The 14,090-nt window shown below is 43.6% G+C and overlaps 1 protein-coding gene across 2 annotated transcripts; it reads right to left on the reverse strand.

Annotated features, from left to right (window-relative positions):
* Positions 1-3,931: 3,931 nt before the first annotated feature.
* On the reverse strand, positions 3,932-7,801 carry trn (tartan). 2 transcript variants are annotated; one of them, XM_017167708.3, is made up of 2 exons: positions 7,369-7,801; positions 3,932-6,654 (listed from the first exon to the last, which is right to left on the reverse strand). In XM_017167708.3, the coding sequence occupies exon 2, from the start codon at positions 6,531-6,533 to the stop codon at positions 4,314-4,316; it is 2,220 nt and encodes a 739-aa protein (XP_017023197.1). In that variant the 5' UTR covers positions 6,534-6,654; positions 7,369-7,801; the 3' UTR covers positions 3,932-4,313. The 2 variants fall into 2 exon arrangements, with proteins under 2 accessions (XP_017023197.1, XP_070141714.1); XM_070285613.1 differs by lacking the exon at positions 7,369-7,801 and adding an exon at positions 6,915-6,983.
* Between the last annotated feature and the right edge of the window lie 6,289 nt (positions 7,802-14,090).

Consider the following 14,090-nt stretch of genomic DNA (forward strand, 5'->3'; position numbering starts at 1 on the left):
CTATGCTCTCTAAAGTACTTAATATTTTATAGAGCGCTCCTAGGGTCGACTCTCCCATCGACCCAATTCCTTTTTCTTCTCGTTTTTATTTTAATTTAAAATATTTTCGCAAAAGTTTCGAACGCACTTGCACCCACACTCATACACCCGCAAATATACACACACTTTCCCCCACTCCATTTCCCAGACTCGCATTCATGTGCTGTTGGAAAATTTCGTTTACTTTGTGGGTCTTATATTTTGACATAATTATACGCACTCATACACTCTCTCGCATATAGGTTTTTTTTTAATTTTTGTGCGTGGCTCTCACATTGGCAATGTGCGAAATTAAAAAACGAGAAAAAGGAAAATGGAAAATACAACTGAAAATGAAAATCTTCTTAAGCTACAACAACAATTATAATAATTATTTAATTAAAAATGCTGTCGCTTCAGTGGCTTCAGCTTGCTGCTTGATTTTTCCCTTTGGTCCGATTTTTATTCAACAGAAATTGCATTTATGAGTGCCGGTCACTTGAGGGAAAAATTAATCTATTTTAAGTGGGCAGTATATGTACATATATCAGTGCCAATGAAGAGATTTCATTTATGTACATATATTTATTTTATGGATATATCATCAATGTGGTTTCAATCATTAATCATAATTATAAACTTTATCATAAATAAAATAATATTTTCATCAATATCGAAAGACTATCATAATTACTTATAGCTTTTTTGAAAGGCCTATATAATCAATTAAAGAAATATTTTATATATATTTTTTCTGTCTTTATTTATAATGTTATTTTGCTCACTGATATACAATATAGTTATCCGATCTTCTTGTTGTACAGTTTCCCTATCTTTTCTCCTTTGTTATGGGTCTCCCTGGGGAAAGATTACCCAATGTAACCTCATTTTCTGGCCCATATAGGGAAACAATTGATGAAAACAATTGCCCAAAAGGCGGTAGCTCCTCAGATTGATTACCCGATATTGTTGAGAAAGTCTTGCACAATCTCCCAGACTCCGGACCCGAGAAATCTCCAATGATTATTGACCATAATGAGTTGAGTTTTTAGGTAGATCACGCCCGAGTTCGACTTCCAAGTCCCTTGCCCTCCCTGTTCCTTCTTGTAAATTGCGTTTGTATATGGCCAGGCATAAAAATTCGCATTAAACAGACAAAAACAGTTGCAATTGTGCGCTGTGTTCTTGGGTATCTCTCCTTCGTTCTCGGTGACTGCTAATCTCTTATAACAGTTCCATTAATACGCAGTTGGTAGTCTCGAACCTTGGTTCCCTCTTTGCCATGCCAAATGATGAGAAATTAATGTGAGCAGGAGGAGAGCCAAGCCCTGGGCATACCGATCACAGCATGGGACAAGCGTCACGGTCTCCTCCGCTCAGCGGGACAATTGTGTTGGGTTATTGTTGGGAAATTTCACAGCACTCGGCGGGATAGGGAGAGACCCAGAGCTCCGAAAGAAGACCAAGTTAGGGCCCATTGTAAGGTGTAACAAAAAACCCAAAGATGCGCACAATTTTTGTCAAATGAAAACTGTCATTGGGACATTTTACGAGCTGCCTTGAAGGCGTAGAGGTTGCGGCTGGGAGTCTTAACGCCCCGGGCTTAAGTTTCACGTGTTACCTGGAGAGGGGTTTATGGTCGACCATGACTAAATGGGGTGATAAGTGCATATAGAGCGGACTAACTTTAGGTAGAGTCCAAAAATAACACCGAAAATATGTGTTAAGCTGATTTGGATTAATCGCAAAAGGGAAGAGATGTTTTTTAACTTATAAAAAATTTACTTACTATACTTTATCTTAACTTTTATAAATCAACCCTAGTTATTTTGTAATAATAAAAAGGGGAATCACCTTAACACTGCAGACAGCTTCCTCTATGATAATTGTAGTCTTAGAAACTTGTTAGTTCCTCTGTAACCATAATGAATACCTTCGTATTATCTGGTGGCAACACCCACCGCAGTTTCACACTTAATAATTACAAGACCCAGCATTATAATCCGTTAAAATGAAATTACCAAACTTCTGGAGAGAAAAGAAAAAGAATTCGAAGCCTTTCTTTTTGGGTTTTCCCCTCCATCGCAACCGAAACTCATCGGTTGCGCCCCCAAGCTTGACCCCAGAAAGACATTCAAGCCACGTTAATTGAGCTTCGAGCCAAGAGATAGATAACAACATCTGATAAATGGCGGGCCGAATCCGTATTCGAATCGAAAGCCAAAATCAAAAATCTGGAAATCTCAATCTCTCTGAACTCTAAACCTGGACGCGGGGCTCTCGCTTTGGAACAATTGTGAAATGCTTTAATTTCTGAAGTGCCTTTAATGAGCATTTTCAACATGGTCATCATACAATCAAGGCAGAGGAGGGGCGGCTGGGCCAACTCGATATCTGGACCAGTCTTTCGGCTTTTGGCTCGATAATTATTGCCTTTGGCCGCGAGTCTGTCAGAATGAGCTGGGGATACACAATCGCTAAATGTATCTCGGCGCTGGCATCTGTATCTCGTATCCGTATCTTGGCGGGGAGTGAGTTGAGGCGAATTAATGTGGCTCTTGCCGTGGCTCTGACTCTGGCTTGATCCACTAACCTCTTCGGCTCTTCGGTAGCTCTTTCCCTCGACTGGGGGCCCTGAAAGGAAATTGTAATGATCGAAATCAAAATGTTTTCGTTACTTTGCCTCCTAATGAAGCTTGAATAGTGCGAATGACTCTCAACTCTCTCTCTCTCTCGCCGGCATACAGATTCTTGAGTGGAGCTGAGGTACACGCGCCTTTTAATCGAAATTTGATGATGGATTCCCCGCCGCGGCGCAGCAGCTTCAACTGGAAGTCATTCGGAGGTGAGTATCTGGTCTTGGCTGCCATTGTTGGCCATTTGGGGGGCTTGGTTCTGGCCGCTATTTGCCTTTGTTATTTATTTATTGTTATTACAGTACATTGCTCGCTCGCTGGTCTCGTTCTGGAATGATTTCTATTTTCGTAATTGTCTAAATAGGTTTCGATTTGGCTTGAAATTGAGCGGAGAGAGAAAAGGTCAGGAAGATACAGCGTAGGTAATTGTACACAGAAAAAAATCTTTTATAAATACTTATTGTTTTTCTGTGGAAGTAGGAAACCATCTCTATTATTTTCGCTCTGTGTATATAAATGTTAGAGGCAACCCGGGCTTTGGGTTTGGGTTCGAAATTCGGTTTCCCAGGGGCAAACTTCGACGTGAGTTGGCAACTTTCTGGTCCGCCGGGCGACAGCTGCATTGCAGGTGACAATGAAGGGGTAGCTCTGCGCCATGCTCACATGTGCTTCCCGCAATTGAAAATTATGTATGCCGAACCTCCGCCTCCCAACCCAACCTCATCCTCATCTCCTCCGGTTGCATGTGGCACTTGCAACGTGCTACGCTCTGCTTGAGCGCGGTCCGCAAAAGTTTCCAAGCTCGTTACTATTGAATAATAGTATATTAATTTTGCTGCCTTTTTTTCCCGCACTCGCAACTTACTTTTAATTGAATTGAAAGTCAAAAGTTTTGAGCACAAAAAAAAGGGAAAAATAAGAAGAGAAAAAAGTGAAAATGTCGAGACAAATTGACACAGAGGAAAAGTTGCCGCTGCAACAGAAAATGTTTAATTAAAGGCAAATTTTCACGTGTGCTGTGCTGCTGGGCTGAAAAGGAAAGCTGGAAAATCCCAAGCAAAAGGAAAATGAGTACACAGGGCGTAATTTTTCAGTTTTCAAATGATTTTTGCTTTCATTGCGTATATATTTTTCGTTCTCTGTTTTTTTGTTATTTTTGTTTTCTTTTTTTTTTATCGCTTAAATTTGCATAAATTTCTTGTCTAACTAATACATAAATAGTGGCTTGCAGTTGATTCGATTTTCTTGCATTTAACAATAAATTAAATAAGTTAAAATTAAGCTTACAATGACTCTCAGTGCTTTGTTGTCTTTAGTTTATCAAAACTCGTATATATATGTTACAATTCAGCTTATTGGTTAATTAATTGGTAATTATTTTACGGGGGGGAAAACAGTTGCTGGGTGGCAAAGTGCTGACAGAAGTGAAGAGATCCTTTAGATTCGAAATAGTGCTGGAAAAGGTATGTACAGGCTGGACTTCTCTGACTTATGCTCTAGGCTACAGCTATTACAGTGTCTTCCTTAAACCTACTTAGCCAATAGTGGGGTCTACGGGCGGGACTGGGGCTCCTTGGGCTCCTTTGGCATCACAGTGGTGGGCAGCTCGGACTCCGACTAAGCGTAGATGCTCAGCTGGCGACGTCGGTAGGTCGCGGATCAGTGCGTGAACTGGCGCAGAGTGTTGTTATTCTGCTGCTGGGCAGACACCTTGTGCTGAAAGGAGCGGCGTCCGGTGGTGGCACAAAGGCCATTCCTCAGGGGCAATGCTGGCGGCACTGGGGGCGGGGTGGGCGTCTTGCTCCTGCCCAGCTGCTCCAGCGGCATTGAGTAGTGCGTGTTGCTGTAGATGTAGTTGGGATCCAAGATCTCGCTACCACCGCCGCCGCCCAGCTGCTCCTGGTCATACATCTCGCGCTGCTTGAAGTGCTCCTGGGTGAGACGCAACTGGGGCTGATTACTCGACCCTCCATGCACCATGGGCATAGCCAGGGGCACATCGGCGTAGGAGTAGCAAGAGTCACCAACGGCTGCCGTGGCCGAGAGGAACTGCGGCTTGGTGTAGTGATTCAGCTGCTGGTGCGGATCCCTGCCCATGGTGGCGGTCTTCATGTGCAGCACAAAGGAGGCGCTATCATCCACAGCTCCCTGCGATGCCATAACCTTGTTGTTGTTCAACTTCTTCTCGCTGACCATCGTGGCCGTGGGCACTGCCAATTGCTGGAACTTCTGCTGCGGATCCACAGCTCCTCCCAGATCATTCACTGGCATGGGGCACATGCCGTAGTGATGTGCTCCTCCTGGATGATGAGGCGCAGTGTAGGTGTTGGGGAAGGTGGAGTGGATGCCCAGGGAGCAGGGATGATGCTGGTGGCGCGACATGTAGTCCTCGTCACAGAAGGTCTTCTGGTACTCGCGCTCCTTGCGGCCCAGCGCAGAGTTGCCCAGCAGGCCACCCTTGATGGTCTCCCGGATCTTGTGGCGGCAACGGTACAGAACCAGAGCCAGGGCGGTGATCGTGGCAGCGGATCCCACAAGCAAGGCTCCAATCAGTGCCTGCTTGCGGGGATCGGTATGGGAGCAGCCCATCAGAGCGGGATTCAGATGACGCAGCGACTCGCCACGCAGACGTTCGGGGAACTCGCACATTAGCTCGGAGACCTCCTCCTGAGTGGCATTCCGGGACACCAGCAGGTTGTGCAGCCACATGACACGGCAGTCGCAGGAAAGGGGATTCTCTGACAGATCGAGAGTAAGCAAATCCTTCCAGGGGAACAGACCCTCGGCCAGCGAGGTCAAAGCGTTGGCCTTGAGCACCACATGTCGCAGATGGGGCAGACCACTGAGAGCGCCCTCCTGGACCTCTACGAGCATTTTGTTGGACGAGAGGTTCAGGTACTCCAGGTTACCATTGGCTCCGAAGGCTCCTGTCATCACACGCTTCAGCTTCAGGGCTCCATTCACATCCAGACGCTTCAGCTGCTTCAGGCCCACGAAGGCACCCTCGCTGATCACCTCGAAGTCGTTCTGTCCCAGGGAGAGCTGCTCCAGACGAACCAGCTGGCTGAGGCCTACGGACGGAATACGCTGCAGGCGATTGTCGGAGAGGTCCAGAATGCGCAGCTCCTCCAGTCCCAGGAAGCTGTCGTGCGAGATGTTTCGCAGACTGGCGCCCTTCAGCTCCAGTCGGGTAAGACCCTTCAGATCTTGGAAGGCTCCGGACTGAATGCTCTGCAGGGTGTTCATGCTGAGGAAGAGCTCGGCCAGACTGGGCATGGCCTGGAAGATGACGGGATCGGGCACTGTGGTCAGGGCATTGTCGTCCAGATAGAGAATCCTCAGCTGGGTGAGTCCATCAAAAGCCTTGGGGTCCAAGAAGCCAATGCGGTTCTCGCCCAGATTCAGTTCTTCGATCTTTAGCAGAGGCGAGAAGGTGCCCTGATGCAGCTCCGAGATCTGGTTGCCCCGCAGATTCAAGACAGTCACCGCCGACAGACCGATGAAGGTCTTGTTGCTGATCTGGCCGATCTTGTTGTGGTTCAGATGCACCTCCTGCAGCTTCTTCTGGTAGGCGAAGGTGCGCTGCGGGATGGTCATCAGGTGGTTCGAGGACAGGTCCAGGAAGGTCAGCTCCGCGTAGAACTGGATGGACGAGTCGATGGTCTTGATCTTGTTGCTCTTTATCACCAGTCGCTGGATGGATGGATTCAGCGCAATGGGCAGCACGTCCAGCTGCCCCTCGCCGCACTGCACCACCAGGGTGTTGTCGTCGCACTGGCAGCCCGGCGGGCAGTTGGCCAAGCCCGCCGCCGGCTCCACTCCCATACTGGCCAGGATGCCCCAGATGGCCACCAGGGCAATCATCGCGTGTCTCTGCATCTTGGTCGAGTTTTCTTTTTTGTTTTCTGTTGCTGCGTTAGCTATCGCTCTCTCTCACTCTCTGTTCTGCTGTTTCGTTTGTTTCGGAGTTTTCCTCGGTTTCTTTCAGTTTTCCATAGTTCTGCGGGTAGACAAACGAGGGAAAATATTTGAAAATTAGTCTCTGGTAGTCTTTGGTTTTTTTTCGGTTGAGTTTTGGATAATTAGCCTATTTTCGTGGAACTGTTTCTATTGATTAAATTTTATTATGTGGTTCCCCTTTTTTTGTATATTTTTAGACTGTGTTTATGGCTTTCTAGAAAATTTGTAGTCTATTTTCAATTTTTTTTGAGTTATTGCATGGACTAGGTTATATTTTTTTTTTTTATAAATTGTACTAACTTTTGGAATTTGTCTCTTTTTTTATGTTTGACTTTTTAGACGAAACTCTGTGAAATTTTCTTTTTAAACTAAATTACAGTTTTCTGTGAAGGTATTTTGAATTATTTTGTACGAAAGAACTTCACAATTTTTTTTTATGAACATCTACTTTAATTTATTTATCACAAAATGTACTAATTTATTTAAGAATCAATTTTAAAAACAGAACCTAACTGAGTCTCTTTCAAAAATATTAGCTGCAAGATTTTTATTATATATTTTGTCTTTTCAACAAACAAAACCTATCCCACATTTTTTTTAGAACTTAATTTTTAAAGTTTTAAGTTTCAACTTTAAGAAATGTTTTTACATTTAATTTACATTTTTTTTATATCAAATTAAACGAGTTTCTTAATTTCACAATTCTTGCACTTTTGTTCAACTTTGCTCCGTTTAAGCCACAAGTAAAACTTACCGTTTTTGTTTTTCTTTGAAGATTGTTTAGCAACAATTTCTGGTTTTTTCCCCCGATGAACTGAACTTAAAAAGCAATGTTTCGTTTTTCTTTGTGTGATGTGTTTTGAGTTTGAGTTTGTCACTGTTTCACTTTTTCGAATTTGCAAACAATTTTATGTTTTGTCACATTTGGCCAATTTGTAAAATATATATAAAATATTTCAGTGGCAGTGTATTGTAAAATAAAACTTTTGTTTAGTGTGTGTTGTTGGTTTTTCGTATTTTAGATTTAGATTGTTTGTGAAACGTGCGCGATAATCCAGTGGTTCGCTTTGGCTGCACGCTTCAAGTTGTTGTTTGGTTCGACGACGGTTTACGCTCTTTCGTGTTACCAACTCTGGTAACAGAGGGTCTCAGGTCTGGGCTTGGCTAGAAGGCAGAGACAACCGCTCACGACGAGGCAACGATTTTCACTGATTTTCCGAAGTGCCTTTCGCGCTGACGATACCTCGGCTGGCCTGTCGTGAGCAGCCGGAGCAGCTGCAACCGCTTCGGCAGCGGCCTTGCGGAGAGCACCAACCCTCCGAGATAATAATAATCTCTCTCGAAACCGGTTTCGAGAGCAAGTTCCACTCACTCGAACCGTTTTCACTCGTTTATCTGACTATGCTGATGGCTGGGCAGGTAGCCCTGCTCTCTGGCAATCGCTACTCACACGCCGGAGAAGCCGCACGTCATCGAGGAAATGCTGCCTGGCTGCTCGAGACTCGAGTGACGAAAACGCCTCTGCTGCAGTTCAACTAACATTAAGAACCCATAAAGAAGGGGAAGGAGTCATAGATTCAGGGATCGCCGACAGGTCCTGGCCTAAGTGGAGACCTCTTTGTGCGGTTTGCCAGCCCAGAAATTGATATTTGTGGACCTCCTCTTCAGGCAGATCTTAAAAGACTTGCACTCGAGTTTTTCCCTAAAATATTGTGTCATCCGATACAGTTGAAGAGCAGCAACTACAACTATTTACGAGCTAGCAAACATAAAAAATATATATAACGTAGAGGAAAAAAAAAACGGAGACAACTGTGACAACAAGAAAATCAACTTTAAATGGCCATAACTTTGTGCCAACATGTGCACACATTTTTCCCACTCCCTGCCTCTCCACTGACATAACTTGCATATTTCCGTCGCCCAGAAAATGTATTTTCCCTGGGAGATGCAAATCTTTTCCGACTGCCTTTTTATCTTCCATGAAACTTGTTAAATTTATACATTGCCCGAAATTGAGGCAACTGTTAATAGTTGGCTTTGGCCAAGGCAATTCATGAATTTGATTTGTTATCTTGGCCAGCAAATAAATACAAGTAATTTATGACCCAAAACATGTGTAACCAGATTTCCGCAAAAAAACGTTACGAATTTATGCCTAAGCAACGGGGTTTTCATAGTCAAAGTCTAAAAAAAAAGAAAAATAATTTTCAAATTTAATTAGAGGAAATACTAGGTTACATGCATGCTAAACTAAAATATCCTACTCCATTTTTCTTAAATTGTATAATTCTATAAAACTCTTTAAATTGCATTTTAACTATTACTCATAGTAACAAAATAATAATGATAAAATAATATTAGAAAGAATTATAGGTCTAATTAAACTAACATTTTACCGGGAAAGAAAATTTTTACTCAACACATCGTTATTCCTAGAGACCTCATTTACATTAAATAAACCATAAAACTGGTTCATTAAACGTTTAAATAATTTTTTAACCTATAAAGGAAATAATCACTCTTAAATTGGAACAGTTTCAGTTAAAGAAAGGTTTTGCATCACCATAATCATAGGCCTAAGAAGCTTTAAGTATGGCAGCCATAATCCTATAAAAAAAAGCTGTTAAGGAAACTAATTTAGCCTCGTTTACGGGAAAACTGCTCTACATAGGAAAATAGAAAAAGCAGCAGTAATTTCCTTTCCAAAACCAGATGCAAAACACAGTGATTGTTGCACTTGCGGCTAACGGAAGTTTGCATTTTTACTTTTATGCCACCAGGTGGGCAAGAGACAGGTGCCACGAGTGCTTTTCCCCGCCCGACTCTCTCACGTCACACATCGCAAGGCCTCGATCTGCCCAGTCTCTCTTTCTCAATTTGCGACAATGTGTGAGAATTTCCCAGCAATAAAAACCCAAATCCAACAACGAATTTCGAGACCAACTTAAAATAAAGGCGAGGCATGCCTCATGCTTTATGGTAACTGGAAAGGTCTGTTTGCCGTCCCAATGTGGACGGAGAGTTGCATATGAAAATTGTTTGGCCAAACGCTAAAAGCACTTAAACAATTAGAGAGGGCAGCCAAATGGGTAGAAAGGGGGGAGCTTCGTGTGTAATTAGGTAAAACAGGGTCGGGCGAAGGGCCCCGGGACCAGGGACTACCGTTGTGCCAACTCAGGGAATGCAAATAAGGGGTCGGAGGGGTTTTGAGTAAAGGGGGAATTGTTTTAGTGATCTTTAAGTACTTGAAAATATTCCTAAAATACATATATACATTTTTTTAAATTTCAAAATGTAACCTGAGGATTTAAGGTCTAAGGAGGGATTTGAAAACCACAGGAAAGAATTCTCTTACTTTAAAAATTTATAGAAATAGATGAGGAAATCTAAGTTCTCAGCAGTTTGTCCTATTAAAAAAATATAAAGCCTTATTCAAAAATGTTTCAAATATAATTTCCAATCTTAAAGTTATTTCTCTTACCGAAAACCTTACAAATTTTTACTATAAAATATATTTCCTCAGTCTTACCACCCAACCTAAGGTTAACCCTTGACTTTAAAAATTCCTGCGTCTATTCTCATGACTAAATACCTTTGTGTTTGAACACATTTTCCACCGAATAATGTCGTACATGAGGAAAAACGCAGGCAAACGAAACGCACTTTGACCAGAAAAGACTCTGAGAAGCAACTTATGGGAACGGAGAGCCGGCTGACCAAGTGGCAGTCACACTAAATATCCGTCTATATAGGTATATATGTCCGACATTCAATCCGGTGCGCATGCGCGGCGGTTGTTGTTTTATTGGACCCGGCGTTGTTTTAACAAGAAACTTGTTAGTTGTTAGTTGCAACGGGTTAGAGTCTTTCCGAGTCTTGTACTTTTTGGCCCTGTTGTTTGCCCGTCGCGACGTCGGCTACTCTTTGAATCGCAGCTCAGCTTCGTTTTGTTTTGTTTTTTAGCCAGCTGCCCTTTCAATTGATGTTTGTCCGCCGGCACAACCCATTTGTCAGCATTTGAGGCAAACATTTTAACAAGACCCAAGACAAAGATATTCGGAAATGCTTAGAAGGTATTGGAGAACCTTAAGCCGCTGACAGTTCCGGTTCGAATGCAACTTCCGCAAAATACTACATATATATTGAGAAGGCAGCTTCCCCTCAGGAGGCAGCTTCTCTAAACCAATAAAATATCAATTGACTCCGGCAATTAATCATATTCCAAAATGTGCAAAGAATAGTGGAGGTATTCGAGACCGGAAAGACCCGGCCTTTGTTCAGGATTCCTTCATTCATCCCGGCTTCACACTTTTTTTTTTCTTCGTCCTCCGCTGCCCGTTTTTAGAGGAATCACAATATATAATGAATCAAGAAATGAGCGTTAAATGCAATGAGAACGAGAATGATGAGAAGAAAGGCGACAGTGAGCAGCGGAAGTCAGCGCACAATGGACCAGAGACCAGAGACCAAGACGGGGTCCAGCAAGCACAATGGCACAATACCCATGTACCTACAATACCTTCCTGATGCCCCCGGAATTCTCCGCCCTAAGGAGGTTAACTTTAAATCGAATGGCGATGGCACACAGTGCTATATAGTAGGTAAATACCTTGGGCCCATGGCGAGGCATTGCTGTGTGTGAACGCTTTGCTGACTTGTGATTTTTCTCCCCGACATCTGAGATGAGTTGGTGAGAAGTACTCCTCAGATTGACGCTAATGCACCTGCAGCAGTCTGGGAAAGCTTTTTACCTTTTGGATCTGTGATCTGAGAAACTGCCGATGGGCGACCCATAACTTATCAAAAGTAAACAATGACTTTAATCGGAGAGAAAGAAAGCTCTAACACTTTACTGGCTCACCTAGAAAATTTCTACAAAAAAAACTCCATCCATATCTCACTGTAAAGAATCTTCTCAGTTGATTAACTTTTAATCAAGTAACTCCAGAAACAACCAAAGATCTGTGAGATACTCTGCAAGCAACTATTTCAGCAACTTCCCTTGTTCAACCGGAAAATGCAAATCAATTGGGGTCTCCCCTCTCACACTCTCTCGCTCTCTCCCTCTGTTTTTCTCAGTTTCCTTTCAGATCCTGTCACATAAAGATCTTGCAAGGAATGCCCGTATCCGCCACAGTCTGGGGCTCATTTCATTTGGCTCGCATAATTTATGCAGAATTATCAATCGAGATTTGTTTAGACAAAATGCAAACCGTTGGGGGGGAAAACTAACATTGGATGGGGGTTGGAGGGAAATTAACGAACGTGTGCCTCAACAGGAAAAGCCACAAATTGTTTATGCAACCAGGCAGGGCCAAAAATAGCCAGAGGAGAAGCGACTGGATGACGTCTCATGGCAAATCTATGAGATACGCATATCGCATTCGACTTATCTACGAGCAGACGCTGGCAACCTGATATGGCTGCCATCTAGCCAGTGTCCAGTGTCCAGTGGGTACGGAACAGGGGATCGGGTTGAGGAGGAGCCCCAGTGTTCGCTCCCTGGATAGCCGCTGCATGCGTGATAAATGCCGCAGATAAATGCGTGTTGCAGTTGGGCACAGACAGCCAGACAACGCGGAGACACATGTTTGCATGCGCCTATTTTGCATGCCAGCCAAAGGGGACACTCAGAGAAATGGGTGAGAAGATTTTGAAAATAAACAGTCTAAAATTTAATATAAGTTATAACTTTAAACCAAAAATGTAAGCTTACGAAGTTGTATAATAAAAGATAGGTCTTTTAGATTTCTCTTTTCATACTTAATAACCAAAAATATATACAATAAAAATCATTCTCAGTGCCTCAACGATCAGCATGCGAATTCATCTTGCTGCAGAAGCAACTGCCACCGAGAAGGACTGGACATGGACATGGCTCTGGACATGGACACATGTTGGTGGAGAGAGTTCACAGCTACCAGCTCCGAGGAGATACTACACCATCGAGAAGCCGAGGCAGATCCATTGCGTGATCGCTCAGAGTCGGACTTCAGCTCGTTTTAAATTACGAAAGCTTTGTGCGTCTATCATTTTAGTCGTGGCCTGCCACATTCGTTGTCTGGGCAAAATCTATCTCCAAGATTGATTATAATCGGTAGTCAAAGTGTCCAAGACTGCTGGCGGCTATTTATGGCCGCGGGCAAATTATAATTTATGAAGTCTGGACTTGCACTTCGGCCTGTCTGCGTCTGCGTCTGTGAGATGCATTCGATACAGATGCTGGTTGGTCCACGGATCATCATCATCTGGCATATATGTATTTTGACAGCATGTTAACGTCATTTATTAATTGAAAGAAAGGGTAATTATTGGGGGGCAAGCCGGCTCACTGGCTCTCCTGCGGTTACGATTTCGTTCGAAAATCCATGTTCAACTGGCGCCTCAATTTTCCATTTCATTGGAAATTGCCCCAAAAGGTTTTCTTTCCTCCAAAAACCTCAAGCAGCGCTCCTCCACGCACACGAACCCCCCAGCAAGTTTGCCTAATCGTTTTCGAAATCTAAGTTGCCTCTCATCTGCGAGTCTCTGGGTTTTCTTTCATCTGAGTCACACAGTTCGGTGGAAACCATAATCAAAAGTGTGGGCTATAGATGCCCAAAATTCGACCAGAGATCTGAGCGATACGATAGGGGCGGAACTTGGAACTGGGCTGGAAAGAAAGTGAGTGCTTCAACCTGTCAGAGATGAGTTAACCATCCAGATCGTATGCAAAGTGGTCAGCATTAGAGATCATCTATCTTTATTTCCCCAAAGGTTTCAATTACAAGCCGAAGATAGTTCGAAAATTTACGGAGGTGGGCTCCAAAGTAGAGGATATTGCCCGCTGTGGATATATGAAACTATTCGTAAAACCAATTTGTAGGGAAATTAGGGAGGCAACAAATTGGAGCCACAAATAACTTAGTTAGGGAATTGAATTTAAAATAAATATGTCTTTTAGGAACTTTGTTCTTTTTAATATTTCAACGATTGCTAGACTTATGAATTCAAGTTACCAATATCAAACCCACTTCACTTAAATTTTGAAGCTTAACTTCTGCCCAAGGGGCCTTAACCCCTTGACCGCCTAGATTCCCCTTCGAACGAGTGTCAAGTGGCATTAGGCAAGTCAAGCGTGGCCCATTCCCACTGCCCTTGCCGGGGCACTCTGAAACCCTTTCGGTTAATCAGCTACATTTGCAGTGCAAAAATGCCCAAAGCCCAAGGTCCGACGCCAGATTCGCATTCAGACTGAGAATCAGACACCGAACATCCTCGCCAGAAGTAGCAACATCGCCGGCGATGCGTGTGCAAACACACGGAACCCCGGAGGGGCAGCAGCAGCAACAGCACAAATGTATCTTCAAGATACAGGTAGAACGGTCGGGGAGGAGTAGTCAGTCGGGCAGGTGTGTTTCTCACGCAGCCAACGGGGCAGGCAACGTTTTTAGTCCGAGTTTTGGTTTCGGTTTCGAAGTGTGGCAATGTGTG

This window comes from Drosophila kikkawai, chromosome 3L (assembly GCF_030179895.1).
Source record: "Drosophila kikkawai strain 14028-0561.14 chromosome 3L, DkikHiC1v2, whole genome shotgun sequence".
NCBI lineage: Eukaryota > Metazoa > Arthropoda > Insecta > Diptera > Drosophilidae > Drosophila > Drosophila kikkawai.